The following is a 22,118-nucleotide window of genomic DNA, read 5'->3' as shown; positions in this document are numbered from 1 at the left end:
TGTTTCTGATAACGGTGGTAAATTGAGTGGACAAGATAGACGAGGGTGTCATTCGTCACGGACCGGTGTCGATCAGCGGCAACACCGGTCCGCCATTGCTGTGACACGCAGCGGCGCAAAAAACATTTATGATTGGTCACTCTGTATTTATCAAGTAATTTCGTCCGGTGTTACAAAATGCGATGATAAATATTTACAAATATCAAATGATTAATTAGAAATGGTGTCGGTAGTTCCGAAAGTCGCTACGAGGGCGCCACTTGCCAACTGTCACTTTCCTTTCAAGATGTCGCTTTCGACCGGATAAGATTTAAAATTACTAGACTTATCTAGACTTTAGATAAGATTGTGCCAACACGTTCGTTCAAAAATTTTTATCCCAGCCTGACACCTCATCAGGAGGGATTTTCTTATCCTTGGGGAACTTCTCGAAGTAGTGCACGTCCGTGCTAGTCCTCAGATTTGGTCTAAACGGCGCTGGCAACTTACACTCTTCCAGCTTGTGCCAGTCAAACCCGCCGAACCAGTCGTCCATTTTGATATCCTCGACGCCGCCATTTTGACAACCGAGTCTTTGCGCGGGCGTCGATTTGCACAACTTCTTCACAATGCTCTCAGCTTCCGGCGACAAGTGTTTTGGAAAGGTGACGTCGTCGATGCCTTTCAGGATGAGCTTGTAGGTCCTCATGTAGCTCGAGTCCTCGGTCGCGAAAGGAGTTTTTCCCGTGAGCAACTCAAAAACGAAAACACCTAGCGCCCAGCAGTCTACGGCTTCGTCGTGTCCTTGGTTGAGGATGATCTCTGGGGGGACGTACTCGGGGGTCCCCGCGAAGGTGTACGTCTTCTTGACGCACTTCTTGATCACTTGGAGCTTCTTAGCGAAGCCGAAATCCGTCAGTTTGATGTAGCCTTTCGCGTCCACCAAGAGGTTCTCGGGTTTGAGGTCTCGGTAGACGATTCTGCGTTCGTGCAAGTACGCGAAGGCTTCGACCACACATCCGGCGTAGAACTTGGCGGCGTTGTCGTCGAACCTGCGCGGGTTTTGCTTGTGCAAGAGGCTCCACAAGTCGCCGCCGAGGCACGGCTCCAGCAGGAAGTAGAGGTATTTGGCGTCTTTGTAGGTACGGTAGAGGCGCACGATGAAGTTGTTTTTGCACGAGATCTGCACCTTCTTCTCGTTGAAGACGTCCTCCTGGTGCTTCTGCGTCACTATCGCGTGCTTCTCCATGCACTTCAAGGCGAAGACCAGCTCGCGCTTGCTGGTGTGCTGGACGAGCTCCACTCTTCCGAAGTCTCCGACTCCTAGAGTGCTCACCACTTTGAAATCGTCGAGGCGCAAATCAGTGTGCTCGATTATTTCCTCCATGGGCTTGTACGGCTGGGTCTGGATGTTGATGCTGAAGCAGTCGGGGATGTTGCCGAAGTGCGCTATGAATTCTTTCCGGGTCAGGATCAGACACTCCGTCCCTGGAGGGTCAGCCGTGACTGTCGCCTTTCTCACATTCTCTTTCAACAAAGCGAGCTCCCCGAAGAAGCTTCCCCTGTACAGCTTGTCGATCGCGCCTTCATTCTTCTTACTCACAGTCACCGAGCCTGCTTTGATGATGTAGAATTTGTCCGGTTTGGTGTCGCCCTCTTCGACGATGTTAGTCCCGGTCGCGAAGAATTCCAGTTTGAGCAGACTCGCCACTTCCTCGAGGACCTCTCTGGGGACGCTGTTCAACTTGGCGACCCCCTCCAAAAACGTCACCGTCTCCTGGTGCTGATCCATCTCCGATTGCACCATCAGATGCTTGAAGACCACACGATCCAGGATCCAGAGTCTCCCAGAAGTTCTCGCCCGGATGGTCGCCAGTCTTCTGGCGTTGTACAAAAGCGCCAACTCTCCGAAAACTCGGACGTCGCTGAATCTGCTGATCACCTTGTCGTTTTGTATCACTTCGTAGGTCCCGGTTACGGAAATGTAAAGATGCGAACCGTCTTTATCCCCTTCTTTTATTATAATCTTATTGGGGGTCACGCTCTCCGGGTACATGCAATCCACCACGTCCTGCAGCTTCTTGTTTTGGAGCAAGCTGCACAAGAAGTCGTTGTTTTCCAAAGCTGACCGTATGAACATCTCGTCCCTGAAGTAGACATTTTTATTTGCTAAACGGGAAGAGTTGGCACTTACTCTTTGGTTTTGGGGTGTTTTGTGATTGTCTTGATTATGTCTTCGTCGTAGTCGAAGTGTTGCGGGATGACCGCTCTTCGCCGTCGCTCCGAACGCTCCTTGGTGGAGTCGGAGCGCCAAAACGGTGTTTTGATCATTTTTACGACTAAACCGCGCCTCGCTCTGTACCAGATTTATACAGCTATTGCCAAAATAAAGACTTATCGAGAACGAGGCTTTACAAGTCGCGACTTATCTCTTATCAACACGTTCGGGAAATGTCTTTAACTAATGATTTACGTCCGTCAAGCCGTAATACCCCCCATAAATTAAGAAAACTACTTTGGCAATAATTGATTTTTTAATGGTCATTTTTACAAATTTAACGACTTGGGTTTGTCCGCAAGCGTACTCTCGTCCAAACATTTGCGTTTAGAATTTTTCACTAGACGTAAACACGTCTTGTTGAGCCGTTTTCGAAATCTTTAAGTTCGAACGTGATTGATGAAATAAATCTGGTAATAAATCATTTTATTTGCAACTCGTATCGTTCAGCCTAAATCCTCCTCAAAGCCGAATCATTTGATAAGAAGGATTAATACTGTGGCGCAGAAACTTTCAATTTGCTAGTTGCAAAAAAAAAACGGGAACTGTCAGAATAAAATTGACACATTTTTACAATTTTTTTCATAGTGTGAAACCACGGCCTGCTATATTATAACCAGCCTGTTCAAAAGTGTAGTTGGAGTGATCCCCGCAGAGCGCTAATAAATTGGCGCTTTTTGGGGATGTTATTCATCTTAAGTTTTTGTCACCGAGAATTTTTCTTGTTCAAATGACATTTTGAATTAATTCGAAGTGAAAAAACTTGTTTTTTGCTGTTTTGAAATTAAGGTCGTCAATTTTTTCCCTATTCTTCATGGTTTTTGTGTTTAGTGTCGTTATTGTTCTTTGCTATATTGCGTATTGATTATTTTTAGTGAAGCACCCGTCTTGTGGCGCCTGCATTAATGGAAATTGACTTTCTCGGAAACATTTTTTCATAACGCATTTTTAATGAAGTGAAACCTTACGAGATATGGTCAAAATTCATTGACATTTAAAAAAATATTTGATAGGTAGACAATTAATTGACAAATGGACAAAATCAAATTTACATTGGGAGAATTTTCATTTTCCTTTTTTTTTGCCTACCAACTCAAGTTACCTTTGATCCCACCAGGGTGCGTCTTGTGTTTGCGGCGCCATCTGCCAACCACGTGACAAACCACTATAACTAGATTTGCAAAAAACATTTCCTTTTTGTTGGCTTTATTAAAATCTCGTTATATGTACAATTTTAGCGATTTTGGCCTTATAGTTTGACCATTTCAGTGAGGAAAAGAATACAATTGCACAAAATGAGACTAATATCGAGAGACAATCCACTAACATTTTTAAAATATGCCTTTTTATTATTACAATAATATAAATAATAACAAAAGAAAATGGGATAGGTCTAACTAACGGGGTTGTTATTTCCACTAAGCAATTGTTGGGCAGATCTCGCTGCGATCGTGGGGTCAAAAATTAGGGGTTGTGGTGTTTGCTGAAATGTGGGGACCCCAGTTGGCGCTAAACTAACTTGAGGAAACTGTGCTTGACTCTTGTCTGATACTGGCGCTGATTGAGTCACCTGGGGGTAAACCGGTACTTGGGGGTAACTGTAAGCCGCTAAATTAGCCGAAGTGTTGATGGGGTAGTTACTGGGCTGTTCGAATGGGGTGGGAGAGACTGTATACATCGGCACACCCTGTACATGATGATCGCTAGTGAGCGGACTTGTCGCTGTATAAAACTGGGGAATGCTGGACGGGGGAGGCACGTTGATGGAATAGTTCACCCCTGCAGTAGTCGCAGCAACCCCCGTATTCTGTTGTTGATTAACCAATCCCATGACTGGGACATTTGAAGTTACCGGGGGCGGCTGAATCATGCTATCACCGGGAATCAAAACCGGGGACGGTTCCGTTTGGTTGGCGGTTGGACCCTGATCGGTAAACAAACTGGATGGCACTGTAATCGGGGGGTTGAAACTCGGGACCGAAGCTGGAGCATTGTAGCTGGGGAGTGACGTTTGGGGGTTGAAACTCGGGAGTGTCGAGGGGGGATTAAAATTCGTGACTCCAGTCGGGAGGTTGAAGCCGGGGGCCGTCGTTGGGGGCGGATTCCCGCGGACCGGGATCCGGTGCAAATATCCGTACCCGATCCCGCACCCCAGCGACCCCTCGCCCCCCCAACTGCAATTCGGAGTTATCGTGACCTCCCTACAAGAATCGTCAACAGAATTGTAAACATATAATTTCAGACCCCTGCCTTCGTGGCTTTCGATCAACGCGAACAGATCTTCGCTTTCGTGCAGCACAGAGTCGGCGCCTATTATATAGTCGGTGAAGGAGCGTAAACCTGCCAAATCCGCTGGGGAGTCAGGAATCACTTCCAATATGTGCCACACGTTCTCATTGGCGCCTTCAAATGAGCAAAACCTGATGCTGACGCCCAGCAAGCCTTGCCCGCCCCAGGAGTCGCTGGGCTCGATATTTACACTGCGGACGCTCTGGGTTTTGCTACTGTAAATGGTCATCGGCAGGTGTTTCCCTGAAAGTGGGGCGGTTTATTTGTGGGGGGCGCACGCCACGAAACTGATACCTATTCCGTTTTTTAGAATTTGCTTGAGGGTGTCATTGTCCTGATCTAGGCGAGTGCCGTTAATTGCCACTATGAAGTCGAAAAACGCTTGCAAACCAGCTTTACCACCCGGTGAATTTTCTTGAACCTAAAAATGCCAATAAGTGCGAAAGCGCTCGACGGAACCCGTTCAAATTTTTACCCTCAACACGTGGTATCCTTCCGTGCCTCCCCCGGGGATGTCGACACTTCCTGAATTTCCCATGTCGGCTTTTTCATTCAAAATTACGTGGCAGACCGAAACTTCACCATAACCACAAAATACAATGACGTTGACAGTTCCGGGCAAGGCTGCCACAACACAAAACGCCAACTCTCCTGTCACACTTATTAATAATTTACGGTCAAAATCGAGGTAATTAGAGTTTAGGTGGTGCGGGGGTGGCGCACCTAATTTTAATTCAGTCGATTTGTGGTAGTTTGTGAGGTTTTCGAACGAAACAGGGGATCAGTTACCGACAGAGTGATCGCTCGATTTTTCAAATGTCACTGTGCACGGCTACCAATCGACGTCTTTGTCATTCCTTTTTATATAGAAGTTTTGCGTTCAAAATTCTCTGTGTTCGACGATGATGTGAGAAAAATCGTGCGTTTTAGTGTGTGCAAAAACAGTATCGAAACTGCTCGTATAATCTTATCAAAATCCCGTTCTTCCTACATGAATCATCGCGTCTTTTGGAAACCGCGAGCAGCAAAATTTCAAGTGTTTCTTGTAATATTCGACGAAAATGTTCGGTAAGATGCTCCCTTTGTTGTGGCCGAGGAAATGCACTCGCTCTATTTTTGTCGCATTATAATTATCACACTTGAATTGTAGTTGCGCATTGGGCTGCCCCTTTGCGTGTCACAAAGGATTTTTTAATAAATCAATATCAGCTGTTTTGTGTTGTGTAATAACAAAGCTGAAAGGCTTCGTATTTTTTTTGACAACTGACAGAATGGAGCGGGTGAATCAAATCTGAACTCGGATCCGCCGGGATTATTTATTTTCCACTCCAATCAGACGAGATTCGTCCAAATTATGAGGTGGAACTGTTGCCCGGAACATCCACTCGGTGTTAAAAAGCTTTAAAAATTGCAGCGAGAAAAACACAAAATATACCCAAACACGTGTACCCCTGATGCACCAAACTTTGATAATAAACAAAGTATTCGAGAGGCGTCATTCGAAATGATAAATCGATGAAATCGACGCAAATTCTCCCGATATGATGGCACTCGATCAAAATTTAAATAATCTCCGGTGGTTCCCCCTCGATTGTAAAAGTGAGCGTTGAGATTTCTTGTTGACCACGGAAAAATGTTTTGTCGTTGCAGAAAGTCACTGATCCGCTATGCATAACTACTCTACCTTGAACAATGAGACGCAGGACCCCGAGGAGAAAGATGAAGAGAGAGCCGTGACGTACCAGCACGCCGACGTGAACCGCGCCAGATGGGGCCAGATCTACGACCTGGACTCGTTCTTCTGTCGCATTTACCAGTACCACCAGCGGCACGGCTTCTTCTGCATGTTCACCCAGGAGGCCCTCGAGATGATCCAGTTCGTCTTCATCGTGTTTCTGACCGCTTACGTTTTCCACGGCATCGACTACCCGATCCTGTTCAAGGACGTGCCCTTGAACGCCACCAAAGTCACCTTGCACGACGTCGTCCTCCCGGTGGGACAGTGCGTGTCGAACTTCACCGCCCTGACCTGGATCGCCCTCATCATCGCCACCCTCTTCTGGATCCTGAAGCTGATCAAGGGCGTGTACCACCTCTTTCACTTCTGGGACATCAAGCTGTTTTACAAGTACGCGCTCAAGATCGAGGATTCGGAGCTGGATAATCTGACGTGGCACGAGGTGCAGTCGCGGCTGAAGGAGGCCCAAAGGGAGCACCAGATCTGCATACATCTGAAGGAACTGTCCGAGTTGGACATCTACCACAGGATATTGCGCCAACAGAACTACTTCATAGCGTTGGTGAACAAGAAGTTGTTGCCGCCGCGGCTTAAAGTGCCGTTCGCCGGCGAGGTCGTCTACTGGACGACCGGGCTGAAGCTCAACCTGCAGTTGTTGTTCTTTTGGTCGCCGTGGGCCCCATTCGAGTGCCCCTGGGAGATGCGGGAGGAGTACAAGTCGCTGGCGGGGAAGTCAGCGCTGGTGGAGCAGCTCGCCAAACAGATAGTGTGGCTGGCTGCCGCCAATCTGATCTTCGCGCCGCTCATCTTCCTCTGGCAGATCCTCTACGCGTTTTTCAACTACGCCGCCGTGATCAAGAAGGAACCAGGGATTTTGGCGGTGCGGAGGTGGTCTCTCTACGGTCGCCTCTACTTGCGACACTTCAACGAGCTGGATCACGAGTTGCACGCCAGATTGACAAGGGCTCACAGGCCCGCGACTAAATACCTTGCGGCTTTTTCGTCGCCTCTGGGAACCATCATCTCGGAGAGTATCGGTTTCTACGCCACCTCCTTCCTAGCGGTCTTCGTCGGATTGTCGATAATCGATGAGGATGTCCTCACCGTGGAGCACGTCTTGACGATAATGACCGCATTGACGGTCGCCGTGGCCATCCTCAGAAGCGTCGTCCCGGACGAGACCACCTCCCAGGACCTGGAAGACCTCCTCACGAAGGTGGTCCTGCACACCCACTACCTGCCCCCCGAGTGGGTGGGCCAGGCGCACACCTCGGGCGTCCGGAAGGAGTTCGAGCAGCTGTTCCAGTACGGCTTCGTCAGCCTGCTGGAGACGATCCTGTCGCCGTTCATCACTCCGTTTGTCCTGTGGCGCCACATCCTGCCGCGCGCCAGCGAGTTCTTCGACTTCTTCCACTACTTCACGGTGCGCGTGACGGGCGTGGGCGACGTCTGCAGCTTCGCCCAGATGGACGTGAGGAAGCACGGCAACCCGCAGTGGCACGACGGGGACCTCTCGGTCGAGAAGGACCTGCAGTGCGAGAACGGCAAACTGGAGCTGTCGCTCGTCCATTTCAAGTGCACCAACCCCAGCTGGAAGCCGCCGGAGAGCGTGGAGGAGTTCGTCAAAAACGTGCAGAATCAGAGCAGCATGGTGGCGTCGTTGAGCAACAGGGAGCTGATGTTCAGCCGGTACGACGAGGCCGGCCCGTCGAGTTGGCGGCCGGGGGAGCCGTGCCACCCCAACGCTATACCCGCGCGGGACGTTTCGGTGTACACGAGCGGCTTGTGGAGGAGGGCGGTGACGTCGGTGGAGCCGCCGGCCGCCCACCACGGACACTTGACCAGGATGTGGATGAACGAGGGGGCCACGCCGGAAAGCTTCCGCGAGATGTCTCTAAGCGCGACATATTTACATGGGTTGAACAGCACCAAGAAACAATCGCAGTCGTCGACGACTGTCACTACTACTGCCGGTGGCAGCAGTGCTGCCGCCACTGATCCTAGTAGCGCTGCTGCCCGCACCGGTGCAACCACTACTCTTTCGACTGCCCATGAAACAACGCCTTTATTGTCGTTAAACCGTTGACTAGTCTAAATTTTTTTATTAATGTAACTTAAATTTGTAACAGTAAGAGTAAAAGTATAAATATGATGTAATATATTTAAGATTGTTCACAATAAATTTATTTTTATTTGTCTATTAACGTCCCCCGGATCTTCTTCAACTCCTGGGACTTGTTCTGGTCCAGTTTTCTCTTGTTCATGCCTTTCCTCTCGAGCTGCTTCTCGATAATACGCGCGTTGTTGGCGTAACTATCAGCCACTTCTCTCTGCAAAAAACAAATCGGAAAATTTTCCTGCCTGGATGCTGTGCCTCATCAAACAGTAACGCAATTACCGCTTCGATTTCATCCTCTTCCTCGTCTATCGTGGAGACCGTCACGGAACTGAACTTTCCCATATTCTTGGTGTGCTTTGTCACCATGATCTTTTTTGGCTTCTCCACAGCCACCTGGTTGTAAATGTCGGTGATGGGGCCCTCGTTCGTCGACTTAATTATCGATCCTCTGACTATGAAACTGACAGGACTTTGAGGCTCATGTTTGTAATACAGGAGCAGTCCACATTTTTTGCATTTTAGTCGGTACTGGCGTTCTATCCCCTCGGGTCGTTTTATGTGAACGGTTTCGTCGTTATCGCAGGTTATTTTGTGGGCATGATTTGTGCCGTCCAAGACTCGTGCCCCGTCTCGTTTGCGAAGGGGAAGCTTCTCAATCGAACAATCTGCAAATCGACGTGAGACAACGTCTACTGACGTCAAAAACAAACTAACCTAAAATTAGTGTCATCTGGCCGCAAAGACAATAGTAGATGTGGAGAGGCTTCTCATCGCCGTACTCCTCCTGATCCTTCGTGTCGGAACACGCGATACTTCGAGACACCACTTTTGGCATATTTAGTAAATATAACCCCCTTGCCAAAAATTGACAATTCGACTACCAACACAAAACACGTAAAGACACTAATTGCGATTGAAGTTTTACTGGGTCGAGTCGGGGTGTTTGAGTTTTATGTGTTGGTTACGTAAAAATCACCAAACCGAAAGGGCGAGGTTATTTGATGTAAACATAAACAAACTGATCAAAATGACCAGTTATTTATTTAAATTATAATGAATTAGTGTTCATGTAGACATAATGGCCCTCGAACAAGCCGCTGAAGACTACTTTAGCAAGCTCAATCCTATGGCTCGGCGAATGTACGCTGACATGAAGGAGACCAAATCAGCCTATGAAGACTTATGGGACTCAATTTCAGAAAAGGAACAGAAACAGATCCTCTCTGAAAGCATCATAACACCAGAAGCCTTACTTAAATATAAAGAAAGCGAAATTGACAGTAGTATTAAGGAGTATGCTGTCAAACTGATAATTGATGATCATTGCTCATATACTGATGAACATTCAGGTCCTTTTAGTTTTAAGACACGAAGCCAAAGAAATTTGAGTCTGTTTGCAAAAGAGAAGGAAGCTCAACCAAAACAAGCGCTCAAACCAAAGTCTAAGGTATTAAAATGTGTTTTACCAACTCTTTTATTAAATTTGTCGATTGCAGAAGATTGTGGAGATATTCTTAGATGAGGATGCAACAGAATATCTCTCAGACAGGGAATCTAATGGAAATACACTGCCAAAAACAGGTCTTGACTTCCTAGATAATTGGTAGTTCCACACCAAAGATTTTTTCAAAATATGACAACAGTTTTTCACTTTTCTACACAAGAGTATTTGTAGTAATTAGAATTAGCGCTGATTTGTACTGAAATGTATAAATATAGGAAGATTTGTATGCTTTTGTCTTGTTACTCAGTTGTGTTTACAAAAATTAACACTAATTTAGGAGTAAGTGTTGTATGCTGTGCTGGAATTCAGCTTATTATGTTTGAGGTGTTCATAAAATTCACACTTGAATAGGACCATAAAAATCTTCCTATTCAATAGTGGGTGTGAAGCTATTCTAGCTAATAATACATAATTTACAAGAGTCTGTGTACATTATTCGCACGCAACCGCCAAGCCGTTAATTTATTTTTAAATAAACGTAAAAATAGAAAGATCGTTATTTTTATTTTGACGCTTCCTGGAATTAAAAATGAAAAGAGGTAAGGTCATGTAATTGCGTCCTTGCGACACCGCCGACGGGTTCAACGATTTTTTTATGTAATGTTTTTCGTTAAATCAAAACATGAATTAATTTCTCTTTGTAAATAAACATAAAGTTGCAAAGGTACAAGACGCGAAAGTTTAACCTCGGCCGCTTTTAAATTAGATTCTCGTTAACAGTAACATCTCCAACTACCTTTGAAAAATAATGAAATTATGTTGTAGCTGTATTTTTTACCAAACAGTAAAAGTTATTTAAGTACAGAGCAGACATGTTACCCCTAATTTTAAAATTTGGAGCATCGATGTCGCATAGTTGGACCGTGACTGCTGAAGTGCTGAATGAGGCCTTTCGAGTAGATGTTGCCAAATATTTCGCATCCACGTGGCCTGTATGTAGCACTTACACTCTATTAGCCAACTTTACAGAGGTTGTTCCCTATCGCTTTCGCACATTGGACAGAAATTCTTAGAAATATGACGATACTGCCTTCCAACACGTGTTGCATACAACATTTTTTCTACGATCGAACAAAAGAACGTGAAAAAAACAACGATAAACAACAGTTCAATCCTGTGCGTCGTGTGTGAAAATGCAATAAACACTCACTTTTTGCACGATCGTAGACAGACTGTTGACAGATGCGTGCAATAAAGACTTTATTGCACTAGTGCAACTAAGAGGCACTTTTTCCACTAAAAACAACGCAATGAACACTCACTTTTTGCATGATCGTAGGAAAAGATCTTTAACTATGTATTCTTTTATTCTCAAAATGGAAACATTTTGAATTAATAACCTTGAAGACGTTTATATAAAATGAAAAAACTTAAAAAATAGGTAGATATCTTTTTGGGCAAGCGCAACCATTATAAAAGTGGTTATTTTCTAATCAGCGTTATGTATTTAAAGTGAGGTTTTTTTTCACAGTGCAATAAAGAATGCACTATATTATATTTTACAGTTTGGGGAATTTTATTTCACATTTTAGTGTAGTTGTTCTTAACCAAAAATTTCATAATTTGTTCCAGAAATAAAGAAAATACAAAATGAATTTCTTATAATGGTAGTTTCTTTGACGAGTTCTTGTGTAAATTGGGGCTTTTTGGTACGAGTGGGCCAGTTTAAAACGCGAGTGAAACGAACGTTTTAATAAAGGTCCACGAGTGCCAAAATTCTCTGGGCTCGAGGAGCACTCCCGCACGTTTCACCACACACTACACAATATCTGTGTATTCACTATTCGAAAATAACACGGCATTTTCACAAAATTTTAGCTTAAATCACAGAGAATCAACACCCAAACACCTGCCTTGTGCAGTCGGATAAAACTAACTAAAAATGCAATCCTCTCTACCTCGGCCGCGGAGCGAAAAAACACAATGTTTTGCTCTGATTTAAAAAAAATATATTGTTGTCATTGGGTTAAATAACTAGGAAATAGACAGTTCGTTAATTTATGGGCGGGTAAAATACTGAAATAAAAATTATATTTGGAAAAAATGATACATAACAATTTTGTTGTTCTTGACCAGATCTGTCACTGGTTAAAATTACTTATTTCTGAGACAGGTTGTATACCTGCTCCTGCTGCTGATTCTTCGATCCGGACGATTCCAAACATTGTGGTCAATTTGAATTGAATCGCAAGAACATATACATAGTATTCACATTTGGGTTTGTGTTTTAAGGAAATACAATCAGAATAATATGTAAAAAGAGGTTTCCTGCGAAGTAACGCCAGGACTGGAGTAGGAAATTGTTGAATACATAATTCATTTTGTTTTACAAAAATTATGTACACAACTTGTGCATACACCACTCTGTTGTGCGTGGTATTAAACCGTTAGACAGAAATGTTATTTTTGACATATTTACTAAATACATCACAGACATCCAAACACGTCAACCGAGTCTGATAAAGTGTAAAAATGATCTTTCACCGAATAAAAGCTTTGTTGTGGTTATCTCGTTGCATTTTTGCCATAACCTCGCCTAGTTTCGGACGGACCTGTCAGTTCTGACAGCCTCGTTTGCCGAAGGAAGCCAAGACGTCCGACTGGAGAGCCAAGTCCTGTGCGGCTCGCCCGTCGAGGGCCTTTCTCTCGGACCAGGATCCGGCGTCCGAGGCCGCACTTGGGCAAATTGCAGCCGGACCTGGTGCGCCAGATCCGCATCGGCCTGTCCTTGCACCTGAACCGCTAGCCCAATTTCGTCGCAATCAATCCATCGTCCCCTCCTCCCTTCGTACGCGTCCCACCCACGTGTGTGAAATACGTCTTGAACCAGATGACGTAACAAAACTTTTCAACCCAGCGCCGGCCAGCCAATGAACTGCCGGCGCAAACCACGCTCGTAGCTAGAGCGAGAGGCGATATTTTACTACGATCGTGCGCAATAGAGCAAATACGTAGAACCGTGGTGTGTTCGTGTTTACGGTTTATTTTTCTCAGTCCGCAAACAACGTCGAGAGGGTTTGTGTGTCGCGGCCGCGTCGAATTTCGCGCCACAATTCATGACAGCTCACTCGTTTCCGCCAACTACCACTAGATCCTAGCCTGATTTGGTTAGGTAATTCCGGGTTGTCGGCGTGTTGTGCGTATCGCATCGGTGTTAGCCCCCCAGTGTTTCCTCTAGGTGTTGTCGTCGCCGTTATTCTAGTTAGCTGTAGATGCTTCGCCGTGATCAGTGACAAAAGATAAACAAACGAGAAAATCGCGTAGTTATGGACACCTGCGTTCGATTGTTTTCTTCTTAATTGTTACCTGTAGAGTCGGCGTCTCGCCCTTTGCGCCCCTCGTCGGGGTCGATCGCCTCCACAGAGGGCAAAATGGACTTCGGAGCCCTCACCAGACACGACAGGACCAACCGTGAGTAGCACTTTTAGTTTGTTTTGTTACAATTTCACTTTTTCCGACACGTGATCGCTTTTTTCGAATACGGATTTTGCATGTGCCACTTTCTATGTTTACGTTTAATAAAATGTACTATCTGTGTCAAATAATCAATTTTGACTCGATAGGCGGATAGAAAGCGATTATAATAAATAAACAAGGGCCCATCTCGCCGTCGAATTTTGGCCACACATGGTGCAATGTTGGTAACGCCGAAAACAAAAGACAAATGTCAAGTGTCACGATTTGCAAATTAAAAGTGTCTTCCTACGAAGGGTTCCATTCAATTCACCGTCCGTGGGCGTTTTCCACCAGATCCTGATGCCCCAGGTATGAAATCGCGTCCCCCAAATCTCGCGTAAACAAAAATGCGGCCCCCAGCTGTTGTTTTTTCAGTTGCCGTGGAACAGTACCGGACTCGGCGCTGTTTGCACCCCACGCCCTTCGCGGCCAGCACAATTTATTCAAATTTATTCAAAACCGGACTTGATCGATTGCTGTTTTTTGATGTGTCCAATCTGGGCGGGTCGACACAAGTTGGCCAGTATTTCATTTCCCCGTTGGATGTGTAATTAACAGAAAAAATGCAAAAAGTGTAAGGACAAGCGACATTCTTTGTGTGTGTCTTTTGTGTGGCATTTCGTCGAGTTTTCAAGGTCCACCAGATGAGGTAGGGTGCAGCGGGAAGTGGTCTCGGGATGGGGCCCAGGTGCGCTGGCGCTCGTCCTATTTTTATTAGAGGGTCGGTAATAAAATCGCAATTGTTTCCGAATTAGGGTATAGCCAAGCCACCCTCGTTAAAATTGAATAAAACCCATTACCCTTTTCTTAATAAGAGTCGCGTTAGTATTCACAACGGTCTGTTTGATCTCGGTTCGGTTTTTCGTCGTTTCCTATTCAGGGTTGTCGAGGAAGTAAGGGCCTGCACGTCGTCCTAAATACGATCCTTATTAATAATTATCAGAACTCACGAGGATAATCGCTTATGTTAACGTCGGTCTGTCGATGCAATTTTTATGAGGCCTCTGTATCGAGCGGGGGTGGGAACGCAACATATTTCCTTACGCAAATACAAACACCCATCTCTTATTAAAAACGTATGAATTTGCAAGAGGTCGGGTTGGCATCCGTGACCTGGAATTTTTGTATTTCTTTCGGCCTTGTTTTCGCAGCAGCCGCCCCGTTTCTTTTCCTAATATCCCGGTTATTTCCAGCATTACATTTTTGTGTTTGAATAATAGATGGTATCGCGAAGAAAGTTTGACAGTCCAAGAACGTTACCCAGACGCGCTGGAAACGCCAAATAAATAATCCGCGAGTCGCACGATTCGATTTAATTACGATCGGAAAAAAATAGGATTTGTGTTTTACTGGGGGGGATCGTGCGGATTCTCGTTTTCCCAACGCATTATCCAATTAGGTGCGAATTGTAAAAACCGCCGCACTCGAACAAACAGCGTAAAACTGAATTATTTAATTAATTTTATTACCGGTGCCGGCAGTAAAACCAGGAATATTATGTAACGATGAGCTGCATCAGTTCCAAGTAAGGCAGTAAAATATCACGAACGTGTTTGCTCTGGAATTATCCTTGGGTTTTATTGCCCAACTAGCGGGGGCATCAGCTCGGCGGTTTTTGACCGAATCGGAGGGGCTTCCCTTTTTCGGTGTTTGGGTTTGGTTAATTGCGGCCCCGATAACATGCAAATCGCGTTGATTATTCATGGCCGCCGGTAAAAACCGAATCGAAGTCGTGTGTCGGGGGCGGCGTCGAGAAACTCCACTCCAGTTGTCGTATCCCAGGCCCCGGATTGATCCGCCGCGTGAAAAATTCGAATCACCGAAAACGGGTCAAGTTTCTTATTATTTCATTACGGCGGCGGCGGTTTTAATGGCTCCGCGTATCGATTTCCCAGCTTTCTACGTATCGGAGTACCACTCGATCATTATTCACGCCCTTCATGGACGGCGCTGACCGATATTTGTCCGGGAAAAATGTGGCCCAACGGGCCCCGAAGAAAACCGTCCGGCCAGAAGGACCGCGGGTGGAGAGTAGGCGCGCCGCGACCCGAATCCAGACGGAATCGATACGATATTAGGAGCGCGGTGTTGATCCGGAGAAGAAGTTGCGATGAGTCACCGCCGGAGAAACCGCGCGCGTTGCGCAACGTTTCGTCAGATCGGGGAAGATCGAAAAGCGAAAAATTCGTCTTAATTTATTTATAACCCGGGGGAAGTGCTTTCAGGAGCGCACAAAGCTGTCGCCTCTAAACAACAATCGTCAAAAGGACAAAACAACAACATCGCGTGACACGAATCGAGAACGCAGTCGAAACTTCTTCGGTTGAATTGATTGTTGTGATGAGACTGTTGTATTTATAGACGCTCACATAAATCACACGTAAATGTGCATTAGAATGGCCGCTTCGCCGAGACGGTGCAGTCGTCGTGATAACTAAGCTCAGTGGGCAGCGAAATTAAAAAGTGATGAGTGACGCCCACGTGTACACTTGAGACGACGGGTTCACCCCCGGAAAAACGCTCCCGATCGATGCCTTTTTCTGCTTTCTAATTAAGAGAGTTCGAGGAGCGGCGCCGGTCCGAGAACGGGAGTCGTTTTTTCGAATTTTTCAGATCGTTTCCGTCCAAAAAGCCAATTTATTGTCTTATTGTGCCGTGTTAAATGTTGCGAGACGTCTATCTCGAACGGGTAACGTATTAGCGGTCCCGTTTCACTTTTTCGACTTGCAGAAAATCAGAAATTTCGCAACACGTGCCAAGGTTCCAATCAATGTACCGTTTTCTCTCCGCAGAAGTGTCCAATCATTGTCAAGGCGCACATAAAATAGCAGTTCAGGGCTATTTTGTTTGTCGAGCCCGATTACATATTAATTGGAAGAGAAAGAGAAGGAATTCGCGCGGGCACGGTCCACGCGAATTGCACCGGTGCAGAGTCTGGACGGTTGAGTGGCCAATTCGTCCATCCACCTGTCGTCTCGAGTGGTGCGTTTTACCATTGCTCGTGGTGAATGAACGGAGTTTCTTCAATGGACATCTCGGCCTACTTCCGAAGAAACCGAACAGCAGATTTATGGTCGGATCGAATCGGAATCGTCCGTTTCACAATCGAATTTTCGAAACCGGCCGCGTCGGTTGTGCAACTCGACGTGACGTAAATATTCTGTTTTGTACCTTTAAAAAAAGCGAAGCAACGTAAACACGCACGTCACGTGAGAGTCATTGTTGTGCAAAGCGATTTCCATGGAAGACGGACGACGTAAGTGCGACGCAATCCGAAAACCTATAAAAAATTTGCTGCTCGCCCGACCGGAAAATCCTGCAATCAAGGACGGGCGATAATGACCTTTTAAACATGCGCCCGACAAAATAATCCAGCAGGAGGAGCTGTTGGGCGTGTGCCGCAGATGTTGGCCAGCGTTTCCTGCAATTGCGCAAAGGTCAGCCCTCCTGCTGGTAATTAAGAGCGCGTGGAGGTCCCCCCTCGAGTTTTGGTTTTTTTTTTGGTGGGGTGGGTACGCGGGCACGCACTGCGTTCGGAAAATGGTCGAGCGCGTCGTTGTTTGTATTCCTCCACGAGGTCAACGTTTTGGGCAACGGCCTAAGCCGGCCCCCCTAATTCGGCCTCATTGCTAATTATTCGGCGAGTGCACACCTTGTCCACTAACGGCCGTGATTTGCGTCTTTGTTGTTATCCAGTGGAGGATTCGTTGAACCTTCGACCGAGAGGCGACAAGGCCGAAGAATCACCAGGTCCGGTGCGTTTTTCTTTGATCCGCGCTCGGAGACTTTATTGCCAACGCCATAAATTATTCATACCCCTAAAACCCATCCGGTGTAATTTCACAACGGACAAAGTATCGTACCATTCGCGTTTCGGCTTCGAAGAGGCGACACCATCAGGTCTGATCGCTCTCGTCGCAGTCGTTGGACTAATAATAATTATCTCTTTGGTTTGGTTTTTGGTTTGGTTTCTTCGTGCGCCGCATTTTTCGACGCCGACCTCCGGCAGCAGGTTCATCGTTCGTGAAAAGCCTCGATTCGCCGCGAGGAAGCTGCCGGCTGATGTAAATAAATACCGGCGTTGGTCCATCAAAGAAAGTGGGTTAGCCAACGCGGCCGGGAGTCGTTGCGGTTTTTCCAAATTTCGTCCCGAGTTTTTATGAATGAAGGCGACCGTCAACAGACGCCCACGAGGTGTTGCAGCCGCCGACGCGAACCGTTTCCAGTAGGTGGTGCACGGTCGGGATCTTCGGCGATCTCGTAAAAAGCCGGTGGTCAATGGCATCGTCGGAAAAGGTGTCCGATCGAAGTGACGACTCGCCGGCCTCGTCTTGATTTTATTTCGGCGATGAAAAAGCGATTTTGTTACGTTCTACAACTTTTGTTGGAAGTGACTATCCTTGGATTTAAGTGTGCATAAAATCAGAACGAACTTCTTCCAAATTCCTTTCCTAGTTTGTGGCGATTTTGCGTGCTCGCTTTCCTGGCCACGGTCGACCAGTTTTCGGATTTTTTCCATTTCTAACATCTCGTCGCGATTAATTGTCCAAACGATCCAGGTGTTGAACTTTGAATTGATCGATACGTTTCTAAATTGGACGTGGGACATAAATTTCGAGCGCCGAAAGTTCGTTTCGGTTCCATTTTTCAAAATTAGAAATTGTGCCAGAACCTTGACCGTAATGAGTGCGCGACCTGTCAAAATTTGGAAAAAGGAAACACCACACCGTTTACTTATCTGTGCCGTTTCCCAATCTGTGGTGCTCAAAGTCCGAAGTGCGAACGCGAACATTCCATTCATTATTTCAGCATATGTATTATTAATGAGTCAGTTTATTGGCGCTGCCGTTATTGTCTTGTGCTTTACGCTTTTCCGAGAACCACCGTCTAAGAATAAAACAGGACTCCCAGCGAGCTGCTTTCGGAGCTATTCTTTCCACCCAATTGGGACGGTTGGGGCTTTTTATCTATTAATAGTCAACCGTCGCTGTTGATACGGAAATTGAACTCGCGAGTGCCATTCTCTCGTTTTTTTTCTCTCTAATTGCACTAGTTAGTCCCCGATGCAGTTTTAACACGCAGCAGGTGTGCCTCCGTTGCCGACTTTGAAATCACAAAAGGAGTGTCGTATGCCGTCATCGTCGATGTGCTCTATTGCCATCTGTCAAACACCTGTCCTTACTCTATTTACCCGCCGACTTAAATAGAACCGAGTCCAACTCCTCCAGCTCGTGTTGATTTTTTCTTCTCGTGTTTCTTTTCTCGTTGTTGAAGAAGTCTGGTTCGCGAATCGTTTTAACTGTAATTACTAATTATTAATTTTGTATAGTTTGGCGTCGAAAGGGAATCAATTAAATTCCACGTTTATGGTCGGCAATGGTAATTTTTCACGTATCCATGGTGCATGATGGTAATTGGCTTCCATGGAAGGTGTTCGATGTCCCACTTTCGAGGAGATCATTATCGTGTCAACGTACACTCGGGAATTCTCTTTCCCGGTGTAGAACTGTTATTACGGCCAAAGTGCGTTTCTCGATGATCGAGGAATATGTATTTAACCTGTTGGGAAAATACACGAAATGAAATTTTTTTCACAAACAAAATGTAGCTGTTTGTTTACCTCTGTACGAATTCTCGACATTCTCCGTTGAGTAAATATGAGATAGAGTCATGTGACACCGATGGCCTACGAGTCGGCACTCGAGTTGCCATTTATTATTATTTATTTTTACGATGTTATTGTTTATTGTTGTCGAGAGTGATTGCGACATTTAATTACACCGAATACATCGTAATTTAATTTGCAACGGGCACTTTGTTTGCTTGTTTATTTGTTTATTTATTATGTTAGAAAACAGAACAGAAATTGTGTGAGATCTCGAGAGTTTTTGTTCAAGAACATGTATTCGCCATTAACAATAACCAGAATTCTCAATATTTTGTTGACAACTTGAAGAGATGTGTTGAGGAAACCAACTAGTTGGATTAAACTGAGGAGTTGAGGATTTAGAGATGTTTTTAAACACTTCTTGATTAACATACATTAACGAGGAGTTGCAAAACTGAAAACTGCCACGTGGAAGGAGCCACAGCAGCGAACAAGTGACAACAAACTTTCCAACATGGTGAACCTGTGATATCCACGTTGCAGTGGAATGTATTTCATTATCGGATCATTGGTGCTGAATATTTAATCTTTTCTGCCATTTGTTAGCAACATATGTTTTATGATAATAATGACGTTTTTCTTGAATTTATCGAGGACAACCGTCAGGTAATTTAAACGTGGACATGCAAGAAATTAAATGCATTTTGTAAGAAGGTTGTATTTTTTCAAACAATGCTTTCGTTTGAGTGATGAAGATTCAAATAAGAAGTATTCAGAAAGAATGCAAAGAAGAAGAAGTTTCAAATATGTACATATGTAGTTTAGAGCTGTAAGAAGAATTAGAAAAAGATCGACAGGGTGGTCAACATTCCGTCAAGAAATCAATTATTTTTAAGTTATTTTGAAAACTGACAGAATATTGAATAATGTTTTTTGTGTTCGTTTGGGCAAAGTATTAAAAAAAGCGTTTATTTTAATGACCGCCGTAACATCTCAAGATATTAAAATGAAGTGAAATTTATTCTTTGTTCCCCTAAGTTAATTTTCAAAATGCTCCCATTCTATTAATTTACAATATATTTTTTCTTTTTGCTACCGCCTATCGTCACACTTAACTAATTAAGAAACTCATTCGTTTTTTTTTTTTTTTTAATGAGTAGGATTATGTATTTTGATTTTTTTACGGACGTATCAAGCCGTTTATAACAAGCCAAATTTTAATTTTATTTGTTTTAAAAAATTTGTACATTGTGTCTAAATATTAATAAAGGTATACCCAAAAGCCCGACACTAAGTGTTTCTTTAAAAAAATCCCCAAAAAGGATAAAATATCAAATTCTCGATTAAAATATCTCCTAAAGGCGTAATTATTGGTTAAATAAATCATTTAAAGCAAGATGTATGGTGTACAATATTATTTTTTTAACGTCCGTCAAAAAAAGTGCAAGTTTTTTCATTGGTTTGCGTTCATAAAATACGTGATTTTTGAATCGGTCAAGAAGCGTTAAAAAACGTGCCGTAGCGTGTCATTCATAATTAATTAGTAGTTTTTCTAACGAGTTCGTATGTAAATTGGGATTTTTTTTGGCATGAGTGGGCCAATTTAAAACGCGAGTAAAACGAGCGTTTTGAAGGTCCACGGGTTCACACAGGAGAAAATTTTCAAATTTTGAGTGTCGAAAAAATTGTTATCTAAACTTACGGGCGCCAAAAAAATGTATGCAACTCGTTAGTAAAGTATCTTTTTTTTTACTCGGCGGATTTGCGCACTCGCTTCGCTCGAGCGGCAAATTTTCCTTCTTGTAAAAAAAAGTATTACTTTACTCACTTGTTGCATAAATAACCCATTATTATATAACAAATATAATTTTAGAACGATTTAACGAGTGCTGCAAGGACAAAATTTGTCTTTTCTTTTAGCCCAACTTTAACCAGTCAGGGTTTTAGTAACTGTCGGTTCCCTGCCTGAAATTTGAGGCCAGAGTTAATCCCCGGAGTACTTTTCACGCTGGATTGTAGACTGGAATCGATTTTTGAGAGGAAATTGCATCTGCGGATTAAAACCTAAGCCCTGACCATCCGACTAATTTACGAGAGCCTTCTTTCTAGCTCGTGTGTTTAGTCGAAAATCTTGTGCTTCTAGATCTAGATCGTTTTTCAAACGTTTCCATTTTCGCATCTCCTCGGTGAAGATTCTTCTGTTGGTCGAGCCCCGCGTTCCGTGGCATCATCCTGCGCGCCCCGGCTCGTTCTGTTCCAGGGTTTCGGAGCCGCAGCCCGGCTAGAATCGCCCCGTCCGTTTCGCCCCTCGTGCGACTTTATGAATTGTTTACCCGTTCCAAAAATTGCCCCCCTTTTTCCAGGTGCATCTAGTAAGCGTGCGCAATACTTACTACGTCTCGTAGTATCGGAAATCGATTTACTCGTCTCGGCGCCGCCACGCGCATTGTTGTTATTGCGGCGTCTCGACGGCCTAATTCAAAGCGGGTCACCGACTCACCACCGCCGCGACGCTCGCGCCGCCACCGGCCTCCTCTTCTGCGTGTCTGGCCGAGGGCCACGACGCGACCCCCTTCGTTCGCCGCCTCCTCGCCATCGTGTCGTGGGGCGTTTCGCGTCACGATCAACGGCCTCCTTATTAGATTTTCGCCTTTTCTCCTCTCGGAATGTTGTTATTTTTTTCCCCCGGAGGGTTGCTCCGGGCTGCGACCGGATCCGAGGTCACGTGAGCGGCGGGTTTGGGCGCGACCGACCCCCTCTCCCGTCCCCCGGGAGCTCACACGGGACGTCTGGCCGATTAGGGGAGGCGGTTCGCGCCGACTCCTCCGGGGATCGCTTCGGGGAACGTCTCAAGGATAATTAAATTGTCCGGGATGAATCTCGAATCGAATAGATGTTCGTCGACGATGTTTTGTTCTCTTTTGTCGGGGAAGATATTTTTAGTTCGCATAATTTAATTTGGCGAGGGATAAATAAGATGATGTCCGTTTCCTCCGGAAGGGATATCGCTTTCGAGTGTGTCCGCTCGCTCGAGGGGATACTTCCACTTTAATCAGCGTAATGTAGTGGATCGAGGGACAAAGGCGGCAGAAGGAAATGTACACAAAGAGGAATTATTTCTGGGGCAGAAAAATTGCCGTCAATCTA

General features: G+C 45.2%; 6 protein-coding genes across 11 annotated transcripts in view; 3 read left to right on the top strand and 3 right to left on the bottom strand.

The window, feature by feature from the left end:
• Positions 1–125: 125 nt before the first annotated feature.
• On the bottom strand, positions 126–2,809 carry LOC138130223 (cGMP-dependent protein kinase, isozyme 1-like). Its single transcript, XM_069046651.1, has 2 exons — positions 2,174–2,809; positions 126–2,126 (listed from the first exon to the last, which is right to left on the bottom strand). Exons 1-2 carry the CDS (start codon positions 2,308–2,310, stop codon positions 365–367), a joined length of 1,899 nt encoding a protein of 632 aa, XP_068902752.1. The 5' UTR covers positions 2,311–2,809; the 3' UTR covers positions 126–364.
• Positions 2,810–3,566: 757 nt separating this feature from the next.
• Positions 3,567–5,154, bottom strand: Grasp65 (Golgi reassembly-stacking protein 2). Its single transcript, XM_069046659.1, has 3 exons — positions 5,022–5,154; positions 4,841–4,967; positions 3,567–4,789 (listed from the first exon to the last, which is right to left on the bottom strand). The coding sequence occupies exons 1-3, from the start codon at positions 5,082–5,084 to the stop codon at positions 3,651–3,653; spliced, it is 1,329 nt and encodes a 442-aa protein (XP_068902760.1). The 5' UTR covers positions 5,085–5,154; the 3' UTR covers positions 3,567–3,650.
• Positions 5,134–8,484, top strand: Atg9 (autophagy-related protein 9). Of its 3 annotated transcripts, XM_069046648.1 has the most exons (3): positions 5,367–5,614; positions 5,961–6,145; positions 6,197–8,484. In XM_069046648.1, the coding sequence occupies exon 3, from the start codon at positions 6,214–6,216 to the stop codon at positions 8,368–8,370; it is 2,157 nt and encodes a 718-aa protein (XP_068902749.1). In that variant the 5' UTR covers positions 5,367–5,614; positions 5,961–6,145; positions 6,197–6,213; the 3' UTR covers positions 8,371–8,484. The 3 variants fall into 3 exon arrangements, with proteins under 3 accessions (XP_068902750.1, XP_068902749.1, XP_068902748.1); XM_069046649.1 differs by lacking the exons at positions 5,367–5,614; positions 5,961–6,145 and adding an exon at positions 5,134–5,234; XM_069046647.1 differs by lacking the exon at positions 5,961–6,145 and having other exon boundaries at positions 5,368–5,614.
• LOC138130228 (STING ER exit protein) lies at positions 8,372–9,307 on the bottom strand. The gene is made up of 3 exons (XM_069046661.1): positions 9,118–9,307; positions 8,683–9,068; positions 8,372–8,614 (listed from the first exon to the last, which is right to left on the bottom strand). The coding sequence occupies exons 1-3, from the start codon at positions 9,236–9,238 to the stop codon at positions 8,474–8,476; spliced, it is 648 nt and encodes a 215-aa protein (XP_068902762.1). The 5' UTR covers positions 9,239–9,307; the 3' UTR covers positions 8,372–8,473.
• Positions 9,308–9,345: 38 nt separating this feature from the next.
• On the top strand, positions 9,346–10,398 carry LOC138130233 (uncharacterized protein C1orf198 homolog). The gene is made up of 2 exons (XM_069046665.1): positions 9,346–9,850; positions 9,900–10,398. Exons 1-2 carry the CDS (start codon positions 9,482–9,484, stop codon positions 10,008–10,010), a joined length of 480 nt encoding a protein of 159 aa, XP_068902766.1. The 5' UTR covers positions 9,346–9,481; the 3' UTR covers positions 10,011–10,398.
• Positions 10,399–12,890: 2,492 nt separating this feature from the next.
• The window catches only part of LOC138130224 (growth factor receptor-bound protein 14-like), a 101,894-nt gene continuing 92,666 nt past the window's right edge, over positions 12,891–22,118 (top strand). For 3 of the 4 annotated variants that reach the window (XM_069046657.1, XM_069046653.1, XM_069046652.1), the window contains exon 1: positions 12,891–13,318. In XM_069046657.1, coding sequence (XP_068902758.1) covers positions 13,279–13,318 — 40 coding nt within the window. In that variant the 5' untranslated portion in view covers positions 12,891–13,278. Of the gene's footprint in view, positions 13,319–13,577; positions 13,673–22,118 lie in introns of those variants that run through there. The other variant, XM_069046655.1, reaches the window with a different exon arrangement.

This window comes from Tenebrio molitor, chromosome 5 (assembly GCF_963966145.1).
Source record: "Tenebrio molitor chromosome 5, icTenMoli1.1, whole genome shotgun sequence".
Lineage (NCBI taxonomy): Eukaryota > Metazoa > Arthropoda > Insecta > Coleoptera > Tenebrionidae > Tenebrio > Tenebrio molitor.
Note: the sequence above shows the minus strand (reverse complement) of the source record. Positions and strands in the feature narration are given on the sequence as shown.